Source organism: Plasmodium malariae, assembly GCF_900090045.1.
Source record: "Plasmodium malariae genome assembly, chromosome: 5".
Lineage (NCBI taxonomy): Eukaryota > Apicomplexa > Aconoidasida > Haemosporida > Plasmodiidae > Plasmodium > Plasmodium malariae.
Window position 1 is genome coordinate 354,913 of NC_041779.1, and position 24,091 is coordinate 379,003.

Genomic DNA, 24,091 nt, shown 5'->3' on the forward strand with positions numbered 1-24,091 from the left:
TATAATATAAAATAAGATGATATACAATTTTTATTTTTACTTTTATTCAAATTATAAGGTTCTTTCGTATGTTAGAAAGAGAATACAGAGAAAGTAAAAGATCTTATTGAATTCAAAATAATACCCTCTTTTTTTATTTTATTTGTAGAAAGCACATAATACATATTTAAAACAAAATAACATTTCCCTTAAATTCTGAAATAATGAAATAAATACAACTAGGTAACGATTCTAAAATGAAACAATTATTTGTTTCAAGCCAAAAAGTTTAAATAAAATTATTAATTTGCTGTAGAATTTATTTATGGATGTTTATTTTTCGTAAATTAGTTTAACTACGCACATATGAAATTTTTTAAAAAAATAGAAAATTAAAATAAAATTTTTTTAATTATGTGCATTTCATAAGACAAACATAAAAATATTAACTAAAAAAATATAAACAGAACATCAAAACATTTTATTTATTATGACAGCACGATAAAATTAATTCTGATGCAATACTTAAAATTTCAAATTGAAAAATTGAAGAAAGAAATATTTATAAATACATAAAATGCTTAAAATACCTTTTTTATATATTCGGTGCAAAAATATGTTAGTAAATTCAACGTGTTCATTTCAGTTTGTGCATTAATCGGTGTAGTATTTTAAGAAGCAGCATTTTTTATAATACTACTTCTAATTTCCTAAATGTAATTTTATTTTTTAGCACAAATAAAATTTTAATCTCAAAGGTTTGTTTATTCATGCAATTCATTCATTCTTATAAGTGTATTAACCTACACAACATGAGATAAACAATGAAGCATACATTTTTTATGTTTAATAAATTAAAAATATTCCTAAGAATATGATGTATTTTTACACATATATATATGTATATGTCTAAAATTCCTGATAAAAAAAATAAACGTAATTAATAATCAGGTGAAAAGGCTACTATATTGTAATTATATTTAATTTTTTTAAAAAATTTCTAAAAATGTCCAATATTTTCGTAATTTTCTTCATCTCTACATTTCCTAACAAGCTTGTACAGTAATCTATCTTCATGTGCTCCATCTATTTTATCCATATATGAATATAAAATTAATTTAATTTTCTCGTGTTCATCATTAACGCCCTTTACATCTATTAAATTTTTTTTTAAATTACTATCTGGTAAAATATCATCCGTTAAATCATCATTTATTAAGTTATTTTTTATTGTTTCATTTTTTATTATGTCATCTTTTGAAACATCATCATCCAATGGATTAAATGGAGAATCTTCATATAGTGATATGTTGCTTCTTATATCAAATGTGTTACCCTTTTTATTCTTTATCATATAATTGCAATATATATAAGAATAATAAACAAATAAAAGGAAAAAATGTGTGTTAAAAAAATAATTATATATTTTCATTTTAATGAAATAATACATTAAAAAAGAGTATACATGTATATATATATATATATATGCGTAATAATGAAAATAGAAAATAACATAAATATTAAATACAGTTGTTGGCTTACATTATTAAAAAATCCTATTACCCATATTGATGAACAAAAAATAAAAATTTTATTCAACTTGAGCAAGATTTTCTTTTTTTCTTTTGTGGTATCTTTTTTTAATGATGTCATCACATTTGAAGTGTTATTTATGTTATTATCAAGTTAACTATTCACACTATGCGTAGTAATTCTTTCTGTGTTATATTTTTTCATCCTTAATTTTTTTTTTCTTTTATTTAAAATAATTTCGAAAAAATCGAATTAAGCTTTAATTATTATTACATGTTTTTTTTTTCTATAAACAATATTGTTACAAAACTTATGAAAAAATAAACTCCATCAATTATTTATATTCCAAAATTTTAAGTTAGCAAATTTAACAAATGGAAAGGTGCAAACAAAAAAAAAAAAAAAAATTTTAATTCAATTAATATTATTTTGTTTTTTCAAAGAAAGCCAAAAATAATTTCAGAACAAATTACTTATTAAATAGCTTTATGCGTATACTATATGTAAACTTAATTAAAAATGTGAATTAGTAATTTTTTTTGTTCATAACACATTAAAAAAAAAAGTCTTTTTTTTAATGAGAATATAGGATTATTTAAAAAATTAAAATAATAAAATATAATCTATGGCTTTTTAGTTTAAAGTATAAAATTTCTTGACGTTATTTAATTCATTACTGTTCTTAATTACAACTTATTTAAGATTAATAAATTGTTTAAAAATTGAATAAATTTTGAATTTATTAAAAAAGTAAAACTGTATAGTTGTGTACATTTTCATTCCTGTATTATGTAAAGTTTAAAATATAAATTTAAGTTGCGAATCTATTTATAATAAACTTTATGCAATTAAATTAATTTTTTTATAAATACAATGTTTTTTAATAAATACTGTACTTTTTTTAAAATGATTATATTACAATATCAATACATACCATGCCTATACAAGCATATGTATATATATTATATATATATATATATATATAATGATATATAAAATCCAAATATATGCATCCCATAATATTATTAGCAAAATAAAAAAAAAAAAATTAGCACCTATTTTTAATAAAATATATTATTGTTATATTTTATACTATATTATAACATATTTTATTATGCTCTATTATATATGATTTTTTGAGGTTGAGCTATTTGATTGTTCTGTACTAATTTGGTATAATGTGTAAACTACTAAAAAGAATGTACCCTCTTATATTTCCTATTAATAAGTCCATTAATATTTTTATGAACATTTAATTTTTTAAATAGTAATACAAAAAATCTTTCCCATTTTGTATTTTCATTCCTACTTTTTAACATTTGCAGGTTCTTATATTTTTTTCAATTGTACAATAAAATATATTTTTCTAAATTATTTTTTATTTGCAAAACACCCGTATTATACAAATCATGTGTATAAAAGGAAAACACACTTTTTTAATATACAATTCTTTAGAGGAAATAATAATCTTTTTTAATTTTTATAATTTTGTTTTTTTAATATATAGGCATTATAGCATTACTTCCTAACCATTTACTATTCTTTATTAATGGATTATTATAAGTTATGATTTATTAAATAAAATTATTTATTCAATTGTATATATATATTATATTATTTTATCTTTTCTATATATTCATAATTAACACCCTCTGAGATACCATCATACATAATCATATAGTCCATAGGACTTCATATTAATATGCTTTTGTTGTGGCTTATATAACATTGTGTATATTAATATACATATATTCGTAATTGTGTATATCAAACTATGCAAGTATATCCAATACCGGAACATTTATTGCGTGATATTATTTTTTCAGTAATTTATAAGATAGCTAATGTGTTATCGCCTACAATTGTACATTTTAGTGCCCTTTTTTCCTAATATAATCGTTATATTTTCATAATTATAATTATCCTTTAAAATGGGAAATTTCTTTTTCATCATTTTTATGTAGCATATATTATTTACATATTCCTATGTATTTACATGAACTTAAATTTCGTTGTGTGCTTTCTTCTATGAATTATTCCTTTTTTTTGTTTTTTTTTTTAAGACACAAAAGGATTAATTACTATATAAAAAAATTTTTATTGATTTAAAAATTTTTATTCCAGTTACAAATAAGTATGGCAGTGTAAAAAACAAAAATGATAAAAATATATTTAAAATTTTCAGCATATCTTCTGTTAAAGACTATGCATACTTATATTTTACAATAAAATAAAAGGCTTATGTTTGATAATAAAAATATATTAATTAAATATAAATTTTCATTTAATTTTAAAGATCAAATATATTGGCAAATCATTATAAATAATTATTCCATAAAGAAAAATATAACTATGAATATCCTAATAACTTTAATGTCACAAACCATAAAAAGAGTGAATATAATTTTAAATGATATTTTTTGGAAGATTTTCTGGCTACATATAATATTCGCGTAGTACCTGTGTGCAGTTCCAAGTATAAAAAGCTATACATGTGAAGAAATATATACAAAGGAAAAATTACTTTATTATCTTTTATTAAATAATATATAATGTTAGTTATATGATATATTTTTATGTATAACTTAAAATACAAAATGAACACATAAAATGAAAAGTTCAGGTAATGAGGGCTAGAACATAAAAGTAGCTATTACTTTGAAGTTTTAATAGTGTATATTAATTCATTGCATTTAAATCAATTAGTATTTCTGAAATGTTTGCATATAAGAGTATGTAATTACGCGTATACCGAAAATTAGTCCTTTTTAAACATAATGTGGTTCTTATAAAAATATGCACCGTTAACTTAAATGAGTATATAAGATACAAAAGATATACATACATACATACATACATACATACATACATGAACATATGAGTATGCTAAATGAGGTTGTGAAATTGTATAAAAGGCATATGCTTCATCTATTGCAAAAAAAGTCTGTAATGGCAAATTTTATAAAAATATTTATTTTATACGGTGTACCACCTCAGTACTAATATGATTAAATTGGTTTATGTTATTATATGGAATTATGTGACCTGTAATGATAAAATTTTAAAATGCCATATTATAAAGCATAATAATGTAGTGCAAAAACCTTTTTAATTTTTTTCTCTTGCTAAATAAAAATTTTTTATCATAAATTTGAATGTACGATCGTAAATTTGAAATATTAACAAAATAATATATGTAGCAAATAATAATCCCATAAGAATAAGATCCAGCAGATAGCGAATAAATAGCAAAAATTTATAATTAAAAATAAAAAAGGGAGAATTATAGGAACAAATACAATCATTTTACTTATAAATTTTATCCACCTATATTTTTTCATATAACAATATTTCAGCCGATATTTCTTTTTTCTTTTTTTTTCGTAAGTACCCTATTGGTTCTACTACATTTTATGCGCGGTCTAAATCTATTTCATTTAACAAATTAAAATTTTTTTCAATATTTTTTAACTGTTTGGAGAAACACTTGATTTTGTCTATTATGTTTACTTAAGGTTTATAATTTTTTGATTTAATATAATCCTAATATTTTTCATAATCATATCTATCTAGTACCATTATTTCTTGATCCCCTTTCCACTAATTGTATTGCATTAGGTGTGCCTTTTAACGCAAATATATTTGCATATTCATGACAAGAGTACCTATATATACACTATAAAGAACGTAAGGCAAAACAGTTTACCTTTCAAAAATTTAAGTTATATAGTAACATTTTATTATAAAAAAAAAGAGAAATAAAAGTAAAAAAAAATAAAATTAACCATAAACATTTCCATTTTTTTAATATAATACACAACACATATTTATCTTACATCGCAAGAACAACAATGCTGTGCTGTAAAAAACTAAAAGGATATATATTAAAACTTTAACTAATAAAAAAAGATACATTTTTTTTATCACTAGGTAGGCATATCACTGAAATAATAACATTATTTATACTGTAACTTTAATCTGTAATTTAATTCTAAGGGATTTTATAAAGTGGCATGTATTATTTTCATAAAATTATAATTTTCCTTTATAAGAAATAATATTTTTAAAATTTAAATGTATAAAGAAAAGAAAAATGCTATTAATACGTTAACCAGGAAAAAATTTACTAAAAAACTTTTTATAGAAACTCTTTTTATATGCACACAATATTTCCAATGTTATAAAACATAGAAATATAATTAAAATTAAACAGATATATAAATTAGGCATTTATGACTTTTGTTAAAACAAAAAAATATTTTATAATTTATTTTGCTAATATAGATCAATTAGAACTAATTTTCAATATTATATTAAAAAAAAGTAAAATAAATATAAAAACAGATTATTAAGGAAATGAAGTAAAATAAAACTCGGATAACACAAAATATGTTATTAAAAAGGTACATAATCCTTTAATTATGTTGGTACATAATCTAGTGATCAAATTGCTATGTTATTAAAACTTATTCTTACAACTTATATATTAATTCCACTAGTGATGTAAACAACTCAAGAAAAAAATAAATAGAACAAAAATGTTTTAATTTTAAATACATAAAATAAATAAAAACAAATACAAATATATGTACATACAGACATATATATATATATATATATATATATATATATACATATTAACTTCCTCTTTTTACTAAAATGATACATAAAATTTAGGGATGCTCATAATCCATTAGGTAGCAATATTATTCTCTAATAAATATTATATAATTCATCCTATATTTCGGATGATTAATCAACATTATATTATTGAGTTAACCTTTTGAACAATAAACTCAAATAAGGAAAACTATATGGAAAGGGTTAACTATTTTAATAATCAATGATAAATTTTATATTTTTTTTCTTTAAAATAAATTATTGTAAACCTAAAAGTGGAGTTTACCAAAAAAAAGAGAAAATTAAAAAAATAAAAGCATAATAAATTAGTGACAAATATTTCTTTACTAATAACATAGAATATTAGGGAAACTCCACTTTTTACAATAAAATGGAATATTATACATATATAAATAAGAGACATGTGAGCTAAAAATGATAAAATTAATGCAAAAAATCTCTTAGTAATAAGCACTATATTTATATATTAAAATGAGAACATTATGGAATTTGAACTACATATAACACCTGTAATAAAACCGTTTTTTTTCTTTTTCTATTTCCCATAGAATATACAGTTACATTAAAGTAATTCAAGTTTTTCATATATCACGAAAAAAGTTATTTTATGTAATATATATAAAAAATTAATTACTTCATCTAATATATATAGAATAACGCATGACACACTTTTCATGTCCAATGAATGTAAATCTTATAGTCTTTTATTAAAAAAAAAAGGAATTAAATAAATAATATTGATTTAATTAAATTAGAATATATGAAAATTAATAATAATATTAAAATATTTTTTTTCTTCCTTTTTTAAAATGTCAATTATAGTATCTACAATGTAGTTTTAAATATAAAACTCAACCCTATGCTATGATCAAATCAAAAAGTTTCCATTTTTTATACCTGTTCAGAACAATTCTATCTATACAGTAGTGTATAGTTCATAAAATTAGTTCAGTTAAATAATAACTAAAAGTAAAATTCTCAGCTATTGCGTAGTATTTAACCTTTGGAAAATCCATAGTAAGAATAATCTAAACAGTTGATTTATTAAAATACAGTTATTTATATTATATGTAAGAAATTTACGCATTCTTTTTCGTAATAATAAAATATTTATAAAACATTATTTTTTATTGGTTAATATTACTTTCTGATGGTTGTAATAGTATATTTGTTAATGTAGAAAAAAAAACAATTAATTCTTTTTTCATTGTAACATTTTATACTATTAAAATTGGGTTCTCACTTAATACAATATTTAATACCGTATCTATGTTTTTATTTCTTGCAAATATAACATTTTGATACTTCAAAATTCTAAAACATCAATGATGGAACTACTTTATTTACTATTTCAATTTTTATATTTTACATCAATAATTTGAATTAAATATGAGTTATTTCTTCATCGAACAGAGCAATTCTAGTTCAAATGAAAAAAAAAGTTTTTCACATAAATATATTTTCTTTTGAATATTTTAAATTATAGAATGTACATGGTATTGTTGTGGGTACCATCAGATTAGTATATATAAGGTGAAAAAAATATAACATATATGTCATTAATTAAAAAGTTATAACTTATTTATGGAACTTTGTTTTATGTTTATATTTATATATATATATATATATATTTATTTATTTATTTATTTACATAACGTCAGTACCTCAATATTTTTAAGGGCATTAATTTTTAAACCAAAAGAAAATTTCGAATAAAAGTAACTTAAAATAATTTAAACAAATATAATCCATTTATTTAGTATAGCTTCAAAATTCAAATAATTTTTAATAAAATAATATAAAAGAAAATATATAACCCTGAAAAACATTCTGAATTTTCTAATTTATAAATAAAATGTTACAAACGAAAAAATATGTGGAAGATTAAAAATTAAAGAATAATATTAAAAATGATCCATTTTCAAGAATTTGAATTTTGGCATTTTAATTCATTAATCCAGGTATACATATTTCCTGAAAAGGAAAACGATTTTATTTTTAAAATTACCCAACTCGAAATTATTATTTTTTGAAAACTACATAACAACAATCAAAAAAAAATATATAGCCAAAATAAATCAGTATGACTTATATACTGCTATATATATATATATATATATATATATATATATATATATACTCTTATAAACGACCTTTTCACTGTTCAGTGTTTTATTTCATTTTATTACATTTTATTTTTTTAATTCATCAGAATATAAAAATTTCTGCATTTTTCTAAAGTTTACATTATTAAAAATAAATATTACAATTTCATTCACTAAAAATACGTCTGAAGTTATTATCTAATGTATTTCTCCAAACATCTTCTGTCTTTTGTATAAATTTTTTCCAAGATTTCCTTTTATGTTTTATAAAATAAATAAAGTCCAAATAATCAATTTTTCCTTCTTTAATTAATTCATTAAAGTCATTATTATCAATAAAATTCTTTTTCAGTAATTCATCTGATGTAAAATCAACAACTTTCTTCCACTCTTTTAAAATAAGTTCTTCAGGAATTTTATATTCTAATGCTAACAATTCACACCAATTCCATAAACTATTTGTCATATCATGATATTTTTTATTCTCAATAGTACTGACATCATTCCATATTGTGCTCATTTGGTTAACATCTACATTACCATTAATTTTCTTAAGCTTCCTATTTAATTCTTCTTCCGTCACTAAATTACTTGAATTCACATCCTTCTCAATGTTAAAAATAACGCTACCATTTTCAAATTTATTAATATCTTCATTTTCTGTTCTATCTACATTCCCATCACTTTCACTATCTTCATTATGTGAAATTATTGTAACGTAGTCTTCTTCAGAATCATCATCAGACTGACCTTCGTCATCGTCATAATAATCATCAGTTACTTCAATCATCTCTTCTTCATATTGATCTCCAGATTCATCTTCAGAATCATCTTCATATTCGTCTTCTTCTGCAACTTTAACTTCATAAGGTTTATCAGTAGTATCAGATGAATCCTTTGAATCACCTAAAATTGTTTCTACTACCTCATATTTACAACAAGATACTATATTTTCTGAACTGCTGGGTGACGTACAATCTGAAAAAAGAAGTGTTGAATCTTCATTACCAAACCTCATTCCTTGTTTAAATAGGGAACGAACCCCATTCCTATGCTTAAAAAAACTTTCAGACAAATTTCTTGCATACGTATTACTTAATTTAAGTTCTAAGTTTTTATTTTCTTTCCCCGTGTAAAAATGTATAACCTATAATACGTTATTAAAAGTAAAATATTTAAAAAGTGTTTCTGCATAAACAAAATTTTAGCTTCAAACCAATTTGTAAAATTAAAAAAGTAAAGAGAACAATATATATGTGTTCAATCTATAACTACATTTGGGTATTATAATCTTACATGTACCAACAGATAAATAATAATATGCTGCAATAAAGTAAAAATTCTAGATAGAAAAAAATGGAATACGTCTCTTTCTTTGCTTGATTTCTTCTGTTCATCAGATGTGGGTGTGCCCCAATTATTAATATTAAATTTATTTCCACATAATTGCGTTCTTGTTAAAAAAAATGCTGTTCGGTTAAAAAATTTCATGTTTAACTGTTATATTTTAAAAAATCACACAAATTAATAATTCTAATATAATTATACAACTCATTTATTTTTCCGTATAATATGTATATATATTGAACAGAAGTACTTATAAAAAAATATTTATTCTTCCAAAATAAAATAAAATAAAGTACAAAATATGTTCCAAATTAAATCATTATATATACTACAAACTAAAATATTGAAAAAACTAAATTATATGATTAAATTTATATATCTGAATATAATAAATATGAAACTTAATTTAGGAATATATTCATTTCTTAATTTTTTAATATATTTATTTTTTTTAATTTTTATACTACTCCTCCATTAAAGAGTAAAAAAAAATTATTTAATACCAAAAAATATATATATATAAATATAGGTAATAACATTAATATAAAATAGAAATGTTGTTTGTTAGTCGTAATTATATTCATTTATTTTACTTTATTTCTTTTATTATTATTATTATTATTATTATTTTGTTATTATTTTTCTTTTCTCTTAATTTTCAGAACTATTTTTAAAGGTGAATTACGTTGTTAAAATAAATTGTTCTTATTATATGTTAAATTTTTTACAGTTAAAAAATTTAATTCTAATTATTTTAATTGATTCTTTCCTCGCTGATTCGTGCTTGTTGCATTTTTATTATTACTTAAATAATATATTTAAAAAATTATAATTAATACAGAATATAATATAATTCGTAATAAAATAATTCTATAAAGATGTTTACTATTTAAAGTACATGAAATAAAGAAAATTGTAAACTTTCAATAATTTTTATTCTATTTTTTTTTTTTTTTTAATAACATTTGATTTTAATCTGTTTATTATATATAAGAGTTTATACTAGTATATTTTTATAATTTTTTTTTTTTTTTAATATACACAATTTTATTAAAAATAAAATAGTATGTGTTCCGTTTATATATGTAATAATATTATATTATTTTAGTTTGTTCTTTATTTTCATGTTGTTCCGTTTTAATTTAAACGTTTATATCTTTAATTTATTATTTATTTATATTTCTACCTTTATTAAATGTAAATACTTAAAGGGAAATATTTAAGGTGTGATTTATGAGATTTTTTTTTTTTTTTTTACATGTCTCTAATTATAATAAATGCTTTTTGTATTAAGAGAAATTAAGGATCTTTAAATATTAATTTAATAATAATGCGTTTTATAAAAAAAATTTATGGAATATATTCTGTTGTTCATTAATGGATAATAAATTTTCTTATTAAATGCTTTATAAGGAAATATTTTAAATACATATATTTTATTAAAGAATTATATATATATATATATATATATATAATGAATGAATTACTTAAAATTAAAAAAACAACACAAAATGAATGTACAAAGAACTGAAATTGTATTAATAAAACATTAATTCAGAAAGTATTGTTCTAATAAGAGTAACTTTAATCCACAATAATTATTGCATTTATAATATGTAATAATTTATTTTAATAGATTTTGATCTCGTAATTTTTTTTGTATTTATCATATCGCTTGCTATATATATAATGAACATGTAATGCAACAATTTGGGCAACTATAGGTGTAAAAGAATGAATTATAAGCTTTATTTTGTTTTATTTTATCATGGTTCTTCTCCTATAATATCTGTTAATTAATTTATGTATATTTAATGAGATAAATGATTCATTTTGGTAAAAAAATTTACTATTAAAAACATTTATAACCACACATTCAGAATTATTGAGAAATACCTATTTTACCATTGTAGGAATATGTATTTTATAGAAAAATTTAAAATGATTTAGTAATCTAGTTGAACACAAAAACAAAAATTTTTTAAATTTACATATTATTAAAATATGTGAAATTTAAAGCCTACAAAAAATCAGTCATACAAAAAAGATAAAATAAAAATCATTAAAATTAATCATACACTGTTTTATAAAAATGCTTTATCTGTTTACGATAAATATACTTTGATTTATTTTTTAACTATGGAAGAATGAATATATAAAAACAAACTAATTTCTACTATTCGTAAAAGGGATTAAAATTAAATATTTGTTTTCTCATTTTTAACATATTTGTAATTATAAATGATAACTTAGTCATAATTTTTTAAAATATATTATTTAAATTATTAAAGCTAATATAATACAGGCAAATTTTTATATTTGGAGTAAAGGTATATTATTTGTATAATATAATAAAACAGTAGTAATAAAAAATAACTGTTTTTATTCTGCTTTAACACATTTACAACCATGTAATAAACATATATATTACAAAATGGTTATGTTTTAGATTCCTTCAAAGTGTGTTAATTTTATTTTCTTTAAAAAAAATTTATTATATTAAAAAAAAAGAAGCATTGTACTGTAGAAATATATACATAATGTATATAATGCACATATGTAAACATCTAATTTCAGTGGTCAACACCCTAGTAGAATAATTTTTTGTTGTAAAAAAAAAAGCATTATATCTGTGTATATTTCACCATGATAATAATTAGTAACCCTTAGGAAACAAATTCTATAAAATAGACATATTTATTTGTTGTTAATACATTTTTTCTTTTTATTTAGTTTTATTTAAAAATGATCAACACAGAAGGAAATTATTCTTTTCCATATTACAAAATTTAACATGTTATAATTTTACAAAAAAAAAAAAAAAAAAAAAAATATATATATAATTATATTTATCAAAACTGTAAATTATGTTATAATAAAAATTAAAAATTAGTTTTTTCTTTAAAAGAGTGAAGTGTGATTTATAAAAAAACAGCAAATAGATAAATTCTATAATATACTATATAAATATATTAGAAAAAAAATTCCTTTTCATAAGATAAAAATATGTTTCATTAGTACAAAAACATACAATAAATTATTTACACATAAATGTGTTAATTTACGTAATTGAAAAAGAAAGAATTTACAATACACAATGATTCTAAGATCTTATATCACAATAACTTTTTCTACTGTAATTGTTCTGTGGTAATTTAAAAATAAAAAAAATCGAAACATACTATTTAAAGGCCTTTATTATTTATGTTTTACCTAATATACTTTTAAGATTTTGTTAATATATGTAAAATGAACATTTTTTAAAAACTTAAAAAAAACAATTTTTTTAATTTTTCAACAGCTTGTGTATTAAGCAATATAATACAACCGAAATCTTACCACAACTTGTAAGCGAATTTCCTCATTTAAAAACTAGAGATTATCCTAATGAGAATTTGAACCAAAATTTTATGAATACTTTAAAAGAAAAATGGGAAGGGAATAGAAAAGAAAAAGAGGAAGTAAAAGGTAAACAAAAATGGGAACAAACATGGAAAGAAAAAATGCAAAAAAATAAGGAAATAAAAAGGGAGAAACGAAAGGTAAAATGGTGGGATGAGAAAAAAGAAGAAGAGAAGGAAGAAAAAATGGAATATTCTAAACCCCTGAATTCTTCAAATTTCGAGAAAAAAATTGAAGATGAATGGAATGAGTTAGAAAATGAAGAAATTGAAGCATGGACAAATATAATAAACACGTGTTGGAAAACTTTAACACACAAATTAAAACATGATGCCTACAGAAATAGTAAAATTGGGAGATGGAATAATATGTTCAAAGCATTTTCTAAAATGCGTGAAATTAAAAATAAATTAGACAAAAGGCGTTTACAAAAATTCAGAGAACATATACAAAATATAAGCTCTCGTGGAGCAGATGATGAATCTTGGAATAATTTAAATGAGATGTGGGAAATCATAAAATATCTCAAGGTACAAAATGATATGAATTGGGAAAGTAATTTAATGAAATCGTGGAAACAGTGGTTTCAGAGAGAAATTCCTGAAATAAAAAATAAAATATTGTAGAGGATGCTATTTAACATGAATTAATAATGGTTGAATGAATAAAACAAAAGCATCAAACAAAATGAAAATCTGAAATTTTTATTATATACATATATATATATGTATATATACGTATTTGTACATATAATATATTTATGACGTAAATATATAATACTTAATATATATCATGTGCTGTATACATGAAAGTACTAGAAATAAAATATGTCCCCATAAGATAGATTAAATTGATACTGAATTATTCATATATGAAGTAACTATATTTGTATTTTTCCCATTTGAAGTTTATTTAGGATATGTAATAAAAAAGAAAAAGTGGATAAAAAAATACACCATAAAATACAAAAAATTTGTTTTAATATGCTCCAACAAATACATTACTCTTAAAGTTTAGTCATTAATATGAAAAATGCTATTTTGTTGATACTCATGCACACTATAATTTAGTGATCTATTATTTATATATATATATAAGTATTGGTGTATATATCTAATTAATTTTTGCACATAGTATTATTAGGTATAAATATATCATTAAACGTGTATGAACAACAATATATATTTATATATTTGTATATACCGAGGTCTATAATTAAATAGAAAAGTATATTTAAATATTGGAAAGTAAACGTCTTAAACATTTTCATGCTTTTTAAGTCTTTTTTTAGTACCACCAAATTTATAACTAATAGAAGATGTCTATTCTGTTGAATATAAACATTGTTTTAGTTTTTTTTTTTTTTTTTTTTTTTTTAAATCATTTTTCCCATTTAAACCTAACATTTTTTATTACATGAAAAATAATGGAATATGTAATAATGTATAGATGTTACCAAACTTTTATCTCATTTTGCACTTTTTTTTTTCTTCTCTTTTTTAAACACATAAACCAACATTTTTGTATCAACATATTCCTTAACTTCCTTCTAGCATATTTAGGGAATCAAATTAATATAAAATGTAAAAATAACATTTTAACTTTATTAGTAATATTTTTAATATTTGTACTAATTTTGTATACTGAAATGTAATTTAGCTAATAAAATATGTCTCAAATTTTTTTTTTTTTTTTCTTACAGAATTAATTAATAACTATGAACATTTGCTAAAACATTTTATTTTAAATAAAATTTTTTGAATATATAGCGTTCCTTCAAGGGATGTATCTAAAATATCTTTTAATAACTTCGTTCAATTAAAGTTCATATCTTTCCAATTCAAGCATATAATATATAATATACATTTTACGATTACTTGTATTCGTAGTTTGTTTTTATCCACATATAAGAAAAATACCTTCTATAAGTTAACGCATCGCAAATACCGTTGCGTATAAATATAATTAATTCATCCTTAAAGGGAATTATATATTTTTTTCGTTTTTATAGTAATAGTTATATGCTTATATATACACATATCAAATTACGCGCTGTCTTGTTTTTTCCTAAAAACTCTAACCTGCGTAATTCTTTATAATTCCCTCATAAATATTTCTGGAGTATTAACTTGTTACAAGTGCTAAAATATAAATTATAATAATTCTGAGAAATAATAAAGACAGAAAAATCGCCTTTAATAAGCTTTATATGAAATACAATACATCCCAGCAATTATATAAATAAAATGCGTATTGTTATCTTTAAGATTTTTAAAATTAATCTTAATCTTAATATATTTTTTTTTTTTTAATGTACATAATTAAAAAAAAATTCTTTTTCAATATATTTATCTATACATATAGGTAAATATATATATCGATTCATTTTTCTTTGTGAATGAAGAAAAATTTCTTAAAAAGAAGTGCGGAAGAATTCATTAGTTATTTACAATAACAATAATTTACAAAAACAATAACATTGAATGTTAATCAATACACAATATTATAAATAAGTTAGCTTATTTTTACCTATAACCACCTTTTAAAATATATTTGTAACGATGTTAAAATACTAATTCTTATAAAAAGGTGTAATTGTTAGAAAGAAAAATGAGCAAAATTATATTCTTTTTTCAAAAAAATATAAAAAAATTTTAACAAGAAAAAAAGTATAAAATAATTAAATATATTTTGTAGTTTTTTTATGCGCTATCAAAAAATTACTATATTATATTATTAATTTTATATTCATGAGTTCCCAAATTATTTTTAGTTATTTTGCGTGTGTTTCGTTCTATTTTTATTAAAATTTTTTAATATTATAACTAAAAAAAAAAATTATACTCCAATTACAGAAAAAAAGAAAAATTAAGGCAAGCCAGTAATAGGGGGTAAGGTAAAACAATAATTAAATCTAATAATAAATTATTTGCAACGCTATTTTATAAAAAAAACTGTACATTTTTTTTTTTATTTATAAAGTTATACATCTAAATTTGTTACTAATGTTACTATTTTTGCCTGTGTTATATATATATATATATATATTGTGTTATGTATATATTATATTCATAAATAGTAAAATATAATTATATACTAGAATATCAGATAAAAAAGGAATATATTTATACAAAATATATTTAAAGGTAAGAGATAAAAGAACTGTGAATATGTTACAACTATAAAAATTAAAGTTTATCCATATTTTGTTTCTTTATTTTCTTTTATTTTGTTTTTATTTATATGTTTTTTTTATCTTTTTTTCTGAAGTTTAGTTGTAATTTATATATGTTCTATTTAAATTTATATTAGAAACTTTAATATTTAACTATATACCAAATACTAAAATTTTTAATATATATAATTTTATATGGAAGAAAGTTATAACTATGAACCCAAGGTTAAATAAATAAAAATGAAAGCACTCCGGTAAATTAGAAGCATATATTTAAAGTTTTGTAAAGAACTGTTTTCATAAGTATATTAATATAATAAAATAAATAGTTCATTCATCCATAAAAGTATGAATGAATTATTACAACACACCTAAACAAAAGGTTCTATTGTATTAATTGTTTTAAATAAGTCATAAATAATCGTAATTTTTGTGAACTAATTTTCTGAACAATTTTATTTTTTATTTGTAAAATTAAGTTTGTAAATGAGAAAGTAAACATAGAGAAATTAAAATTTGATATAGCACTTTGATAGGAGCTTCGAAATATTCATAAAAATAAAAGTTACCCTATAAATAAAATTTATTTTTTAATAAATTTGTTAAAATATTTATCCTTTTATTTTATTATGATTTATTAGTTAAAAAATAAAATTGAATGAAAATAAAACATGTTATTAGGTTTTATATAATTAGTGTGCACATTATTCTTTTGAGAAGATGTTTAAGTACTTATAGTTATTTGTATTAAATTTTGTTTTGTGTGTGTTTTTTTAATTTTATTATATTTTTTATTTTTTTTTTGTGTTATTCTATAATAGTCAAACTTAAATATCCCTTTTTCTTGCAACACAGAAGGAAATGTAAAAATATGGAATGTGTATAAACATACTTCAGTAATAACAAAAATTTTATGAAAATATCCAGAATATAATTTATATTAATTAGAAGAGAATTGAGCGAAAAACTGAGTGGAAAATTTAAAGAAAAATAGGCAACATAACTGGCAACAGAAAGGCGTATTGTTAGAATTATATATATTGAGAAATTTATGAAAATATGGAACAGTCTAATAATTTATCAAGTTGTTTGGTAGAAAAGGTTTTCTCTGCATGTTCATCAGATATAAATAAATATTCTTCACTAATAGATTTCAATTCTAAACATACATATGTATACGCAACCTTTCTTATTTCTTTATTCTTTGTCTTTTTAAGGTTTATTTTTATAGTAAGATAATAAAATTCCTATATCCAAATTATTATGTCATTCGAATGATTTTATTGTATTTTATTTTATTATTATTTCTTTTTAATTAATTCTATATAAGAGCTAAAGTTATAATTTTTTTAATATAATATAAAATTTATTTTTTTATAAATTTCCCGTAAATTTTACAAACATTTTTTTTTTTTTTTTTTTAAACATTTAGGCTACATTTCAAAAATTTAACATAAATACACTATTCTCAGCTAAAAATGCAATAAAGTGGAAAGAACATGAAGTAAAAGTACAAGAAATAAAGGAACAAGAAAAAGAGGAGGGGGAGGAGGAAGAGGATATATATTATGATGTAAGCGAAGGTGAAGAGGACAACAAAGAAGAACTAACAAAAGAAAAGGAACAAAAATTAGAAGGAAATAGAGAGAATGTAAAAATCCAAATAGAAGAAGAAAACAGAAAAGAAGTAGAACAAGAGTTACCAGAAGATGAAGAAGAATTAGAAAAATGGAAAAGTAATGAATGGATTAACTTTATGAATGGAATTGAAAATGAATGGCAGCTTTTAAATGTGCAGATAGAAGATGAAAAACTTAAATGGCTTGAAGAGAAAGACAAAGAATTGGAACAATGGATGAAAATGATGGAAGATAATTGGATGAATGTTGATACTTTAAATGATCTATATAAATGTATATGTTTTAAACAAAAATTAAAAGACAAAAATGAGATGAAAGAATCTTTAAGAAAAGAAATAAAAGATACCATTTATGCCCAATGGAAACACTGGTTACGTGAAAAAGAAACGTATATGAACTCATTGGTAGTAAAACAATGGATTCATTGGAAAAATAGCAAAATACTTCAGTGGTTAATGTCTGACTGGAAACGTCAAGAAGATGAATATTGGATTAATTGGGAAAAGACACATTATATGAAGTGGATTCATTTTTGGAAGAAGCAAAAATGGGAAATATGGAAAGAAAGAGTTACTAGGGAGAAACGAGAATGGAGTAATTGGGTACAAATGAAAGAAGATCTAAACATATATAATAAATGGAAAAGATGGTGTGTGTGGATAAGAAAAAAAAGAAATGTAGTAAATGAATGGATAGATATACTGATAGATAAATGCTTTAGTCAGAATAACTTGGATACATGGCTTGAACAGAATCAAATTGAATATGAACAAATAGAAAAATTGGACAAGGATAAAGTATGTGAAGAAAGAAATTTAGAAAAAAAATTTAAAAAAAAGAAAAAGATTTTATCTTTTATCCGACGAGATTACCACAGGGAACGACAGCCCATAAATGAAGAGGAAGGAGAAGAAGAAAAACTTAATAATTTGGAAAACTGACTGTAAAATGTAAGTAATAATTTTAAACAAATGCTACTCTTATATTCTATATTATACTTTTTATTTATGTCACTAACCCCTCTGAATGAAAATACATGCTTATAAAATATAAAAAAAAAAAAAAAAGAGGAATACCTGGAAAACAAAAAATGCTACCGACTAAAAATTTGCAAGACTATGAATAAATAGAAAAAAATTAACGTTAAAAAAATTGTGTACAGTTTAAAAAAAAAATTGTACGATTTCTTTTTTTAAATAAATATATATATTTATTTATTTGTTTATTAACATGCCATTTAAATTTTAATTTTTAAGTACACCTTTATTTTTTTTTAGTTTAATTATTAGTTTTTGATTATAAGGTTTAAGAGTAATAACAAAATTGACACTATATTTTGCCTTTGTGGGTAGTTTGGTGAACGTGTATGTATTTATATATACATATATATGTGTTATGTATATAATTTGACCATTTTTTATATTAGTAATTATGAGAATTACCTTATTATCAAGTACTAAATAGCATTGCCGTAGTTCTCTATATGTGCTTCATTTAAGAAAAATGAAGCTGTTGGGGATATATTTGTTTTTATTTACATTTGTAACAATGATTTAACATCTTTTATGTTATGACATTAATTATTTTTTGAATACTAATTAAAAATAAAATGTTTAATGAACACTTCTTATTCGTTTATAATACAATAACATATATACTTTCAATAATTTTATTATTCCCTGCCATTTAGTGTTTTTTTATTTCTAATTTTAAATCCTTTTTTTTTTCTTTTTTTTTTTACGTTGAAGTATAAAGTAGTAATAAACTTACCATACTTTGTTTTTTTTTTAATGAGACAATAAAACTTCTTCTAGAATTATAATAATAACGTTTCATATAAAAGACAGTATAACTACGATAATCTGTTTTATTTCAATATTATTCTTCATTTAGATAAAGTGAAACGGCTTCATCTTAATTTTATATTTATAGAATACTTCTCAACCATTATCTAAAGTACACTAATTATTAGGAAAAACGTTTGTTTTATATATATAGTCCTTTTTTCTTCTAAAGTTTTATAAAACAACATTAATTTGTTACGCTACTTTGGTTTCATCAAGTTCATTTTGTTATAATATCTATTTTTTTCGCATTAAAATTTTGAATTTCATATAGTATGAGGAATATTAATGCTATTTTTTTTTTTTTTTTTTTTTTTGTTTTATGTTACTTAATTTTTGCTTCACACTCTTTTGTCGTCATTATATTTAGTAATTATTTTAGTTTAATTATATTTTCGTCTTAACAACATCCATTTATTAACCAATTTTAACCTTTGATAATAATTTTTTTTTTCTTCTTCATTTAATTACTGTGCATAATTATATCTTATTATTATGTCATAACACGTAAGTACTAAGTGTATCTTTATGTACAAATAAAAAAAAATGTTATGCTTTCCTTATAAAATAATTGGCTGAAACTTAGTTATTTTTTATAATTATATATCAATATAATATATATCAGAGTAGTATATGTCTACAAGGGGGATATGCACAAATGAATGTTTTTACCTACCATTGAAAATTTGAACTTCATTTAAAATGCTACGTTAAATCGCTGTTTTTTTATTTTTTCTTATATGTAAATGAAGCATTTAAACAATATGAACAGAAGTGTTGTATGAGTTAATAAAAGAAAAGTATATGAAAAAAAAAAATAAATTTTACCCACTATTCAATAACATTATGAATAAGTTACAGTTTTCAAGTTATTTTATTTTATTTTTTAACACATAAAGCATATTTCAAAGATATATATTAATATCAGCTATTATATACTCATAATTTCATTTTTTACTATTATAAATAATAAAAATATAGTTACACGTATCATAACATTTTGTTATTTTCTTTATTTACTTTTGATTAAAAAAAAAAAAGTTTACTACATTCATAGTTTGTCATAATGTAAATGCATAATCATTAATTAAGAAGAGTGTTCTTTAATTCCAATTCTAAACAGAAATTATACTTAACAAAATAACGACTATAAAAAAAAAAAAAATTTAGTAATACATAAATATAGCAAAATACAATATAGCTGTACATGTAGGTGTAAAAATTCTAACAGTGGAAAGAAAAAAAACAAAAGACTGAAATTTATTTGCTACAAAAATGTAAATCAAAAATATTATAGATATATATATATTTATACACATACATGTACGTACATTAAAATAAATAAAAAAAAAAGAGTATGCGCTGTTTTTTTCATCATAATTATATATTCAAGTATATAAAAAAAATAAGTATCATGCCCAAATGAACATTCATAAAAAGCGTTAAGTTTGTTAATATATTAATGAAGAGTTTTCATATCAATGATATCATAGTATACTTTCTACTGGATATGCGAAAAGTAAAAAATGAAACATTTAATGTAATATTAGCTAATATTAGCTAATATTAGCTTTATGTTTGTTTCTAATGATTTCTTCAAGTAATTCCATTTGATATTAAACTCATTTGAAATTTTTGTTAATGAATTATTATTTTCTGCATTTTCCTTATTACCCTTACTATCAATATTATCATCTGTAGCTTTGTATGAAAAAATAAATTATTACAGTTAAAAATAAATAATTAAATAATAAAAAAAAAATTCCTGGAATATAATATTCCATTATATGTATATATATGAAACAGATCAATAAGAACAGGTTGCTATTTATTCCTATAAATGGAACGTAATTATATAACGAATGGAACATTATTCATATAGATATTCTTAGTATTTTATAACGTTATAGGTGTACCAGTGTAAATGTTCCATAAAACATAGTAATATATATATAATATGTATATTTATACATATATATATATATAAATTGATTGCTTTTTTTTTTTTTTATAGCATTATTTATTTTCTTCTTTTGTATTTCCATAACATCATTAGAAAGCCTAGTTACTTTATAGTTGAAAATAAGAAATAAGAATATGAACAATTTAATAATAATGTATATTTTCTTCACTGTATATAAAGTTTACAAAAATAAGTCATATATATAATGATAAATTTGAATAGTGTAACAATATATAGCATTTTGTTGTAACATTTAATACTGATTAATTTCATTTAAAAAAAAATTGTGTCTTTTTAATTTTATTTCTTTATCAATTAATAACAATTATTAATATCAACATCCTCTTTATATTTTTATTTCAAAAAAAAACAAAATAAAATAAACATATATATATATATATATATATTTATTTATTTATTTAAAATTGGCATCCTATTTTGATTCAATAATATTAATTTAAAAATATTCTCCATTTTCGCTTTAATAGTAATATAAATTACTTAAATACTGAACACTATAAATTTCTAAACTTTATAAACTCCAATTGTTCTACAATACATAAAAACTTTTTCTCAATTGTTTTTCATATTTTACGTTTTTATAAATATATTTTACATGATACAAATTATTAATTTATGCGCATAAACATTTTAGAACATATTGTGTATAAAAGAAAAATTCACAAAACTATAAACATAATTGTCTAAACATACCATCACTGGCTGATGCTATGAACATTTAAGTACAACCTTTCTAACAGTTAAAAAATTATTTTGTAACAGAGTACATTCACATATTAGTTCAATTTCTTTTAGTAAAGAAAAAAAAAAAAAAAAATTCTTTACACAAAAATAATATTAAAAAAAGGAAAAAAAAAAAAAAAAAAAAAAAATTATGGCTTATTATTTTAAAAGTAAAACTCATTATAATTTAAGTTAATAGTATTCTTCAATATAAATGAAAATATATGTTCATATATATATGTATATGTAAATGTATACATACACATATGCATTATGTATATAAAAATACATACTCAGTAAAATTAATAAAACTTATATTATTAAATAAAAGGAGTATCAATTCGTTATATTTTTAAAATCTAAATTATAAATATTTCAATAATAGACATATTGTCCATTATAAAAAATCAAAATAATTGTTAAAAATATACGCTTATTAACTCTTTTTATCAATTCCTTTTTTCTCTTCTTCACATATTTTTGGTTGATCGATTAATTAGGAGAAAAATATAACAAGTATACTATTATACTAATGTTTCAATAAATGCAGCTTCTTTTTTTAAATTATTAAGATTCCATTTATCCAAAATTAATCCACCTAATGCACCTCCTTCCTTCTGGAAAAATTTAGCAATACTCTTCACTGCAAATTCTGTTAAGGTTCGTATTGCGATTATAGTTAGTAGTGTACCCAAGGTAAAAGTAGCTGTTTTATATTTTTTCTTTTTTCTACTTATTATACTTAATTGGTTATCCTTATCGTAAATTTCCTTTAAAAGCATTACACTTCGCGGATCGTTCATATCAGCACCTTTAAGGTTATTCATTAGGAATTCTTTTAAAAATTAAATTCAAAAACATCATTAAAAAATATTCACAAGACAAAATATACATTAATAAAATTATGTAATAATGGAAATATTATAAATCAATTTATGAAATTTTTTTTTATAATTCATATAAATTAATAAAATAACTACAAAAGGATAAAATAATTGTACAATTGCATATGCATTAATACGATATATCATACATAAATATATATATATATATTATTCATACAAGCATATACATACGTAACATACATAGTATATATATTTCATATGATTCGTTTAAATTATATTTATGTAAAAAGTCTAATAATAAAATCCATACCTTTTTCCTTCTTTTCCTTATCATGGTTTTTGTCATTTTTCTCATTTGCATCTCCATCCGTTTTTTGTGTTCCTTTTCCTAAAGAAAATCTTGATTTCCACATGTCCTTTTTTTTATTATCATTATTACTGTTATCTCCCTTTATCACATCGCTAAAAGCAATTAGGAGAAAAACTGTTATAACATATAATACCGATACTTTATACTTCATAGTTCGTTCTTATAAAAAAAAATATAAATTAATGTTTAAATGTATTTAAATTCTAAAAAGAGTAAATATGTTTAATTTAAAATTTTTTTTTTTTTTTTATTCATAATAAAAACAGTAAAAAGAAAAAAAATTAAAATAAAAAATAACAATATTAAGTTTTTTTTTCCTATATATATAAATATATATATATATTTTTTTTTTTGGTGAAAATATACCTAACGTTTATTTTTTTTATGTGAATTTTTTTTTAATTTTTATTTATAAGTAGAAAAGTAATAATTCTACTAATTTTTTGTAAAAATGGTATATTTATTTTTATTTTGCATGTGTCACCGGCACATTTTTTTACTAA

The 24,091-nt window shown here is 20.4% G+C and overlaps 5 protein-coding genes across 5 annotated transcripts; 2 read left to right on the top strand and 3 right to left on the bottom strand.

Annotated features, from left to right (window-relative positions):
• Positions 1-979: 979 nt before the first annotated feature.
• On the bottom strand, positions 980-1,429 carry PmUG01_05015600 (uncharacterized protein; the record flags this gene model as incomplete). The annotated part of the gene is made up of 1 exon (XM_029003350.1): positions 980-1,429. One exon carries the CDS (start codon positions 1,427-1,429, stop codon positions 980-982), a length of 450 nt encoding a protein of 149 aa, XP_028860305.1.
• Positions 1,430-8,424: 6,995 nt separating this feature from the next.
• PmUG01_05015700 (Plasmodium exported protein (PHIST), unknown function) lies at positions 8,425-9,749 on the bottom strand (the record flags this gene model as incomplete). The annotated part of the gene is made up of 2 exons (XM_029003351.1): positions 8,425-9,405; positions 9,555-9,749. The coding sequence occupies 2 exons, from the start codon at positions 9,747-9,749 to the stop codon at positions 8,425-8,427; spliced, it is 1,176 nt and encodes a 391-aa protein (XP_028860306.1).
• A 2,953-nt stretch (positions 9,750-12,702) lies between these two features.
• Positions 12,703-13,633, top strand: PmUG01_05015800 (Plasmodium exported protein, unknown function; the record flags this gene model as incomplete). Its single annotated transcript, XM_029003352.1, has 2 exons — positions 12,703-12,755; positions 12,958-13,633. 2 exons carry the CDS (start codon positions 12,703-12,705, stop codon positions 13,631-13,633), a joined length of 729 nt encoding a protein of 242 aa, XP_028860307.1.
• Positions 13,634-17,241: 3,608 nt separating this feature from the next.
• On the top strand, positions 17,242-18,763 carry PmUG01_05015900 (tryptophan-rich antigen; the record flags this gene model as incomplete). Its single annotated transcript, XM_029003353.1, has 2 exons — positions 17,242-17,412; positions 17,615-18,763. 2 exons carry the CDS (start codon positions 17,242-17,244, stop codon positions 18,761-18,763), a joined length of 1,320 nt encoding a protein of 439 aa, XP_028860308.1.
• A 4,134-nt stretch (positions 18,764-22,897) lies between these two features.
• Positions 22,898-23,739, bottom strand: PmUG01_05016000 (conserved Plasmodium protein, unknown function; the record flags this gene model as incomplete). The annotated part of the gene is made up of 2 exons (XM_029003354.1): positions 22,898-23,208; positions 23,529-23,739. The coding sequence occupies 2 exons, from the start codon at positions 23,737-23,739 to the stop codon at positions 22,898-22,900; spliced, it is 522 nt and encodes a 173-aa protein (XP_028860309.1).
• Between the last annotated feature and the right edge of the window lie 352 nt (positions 23,740-24,091).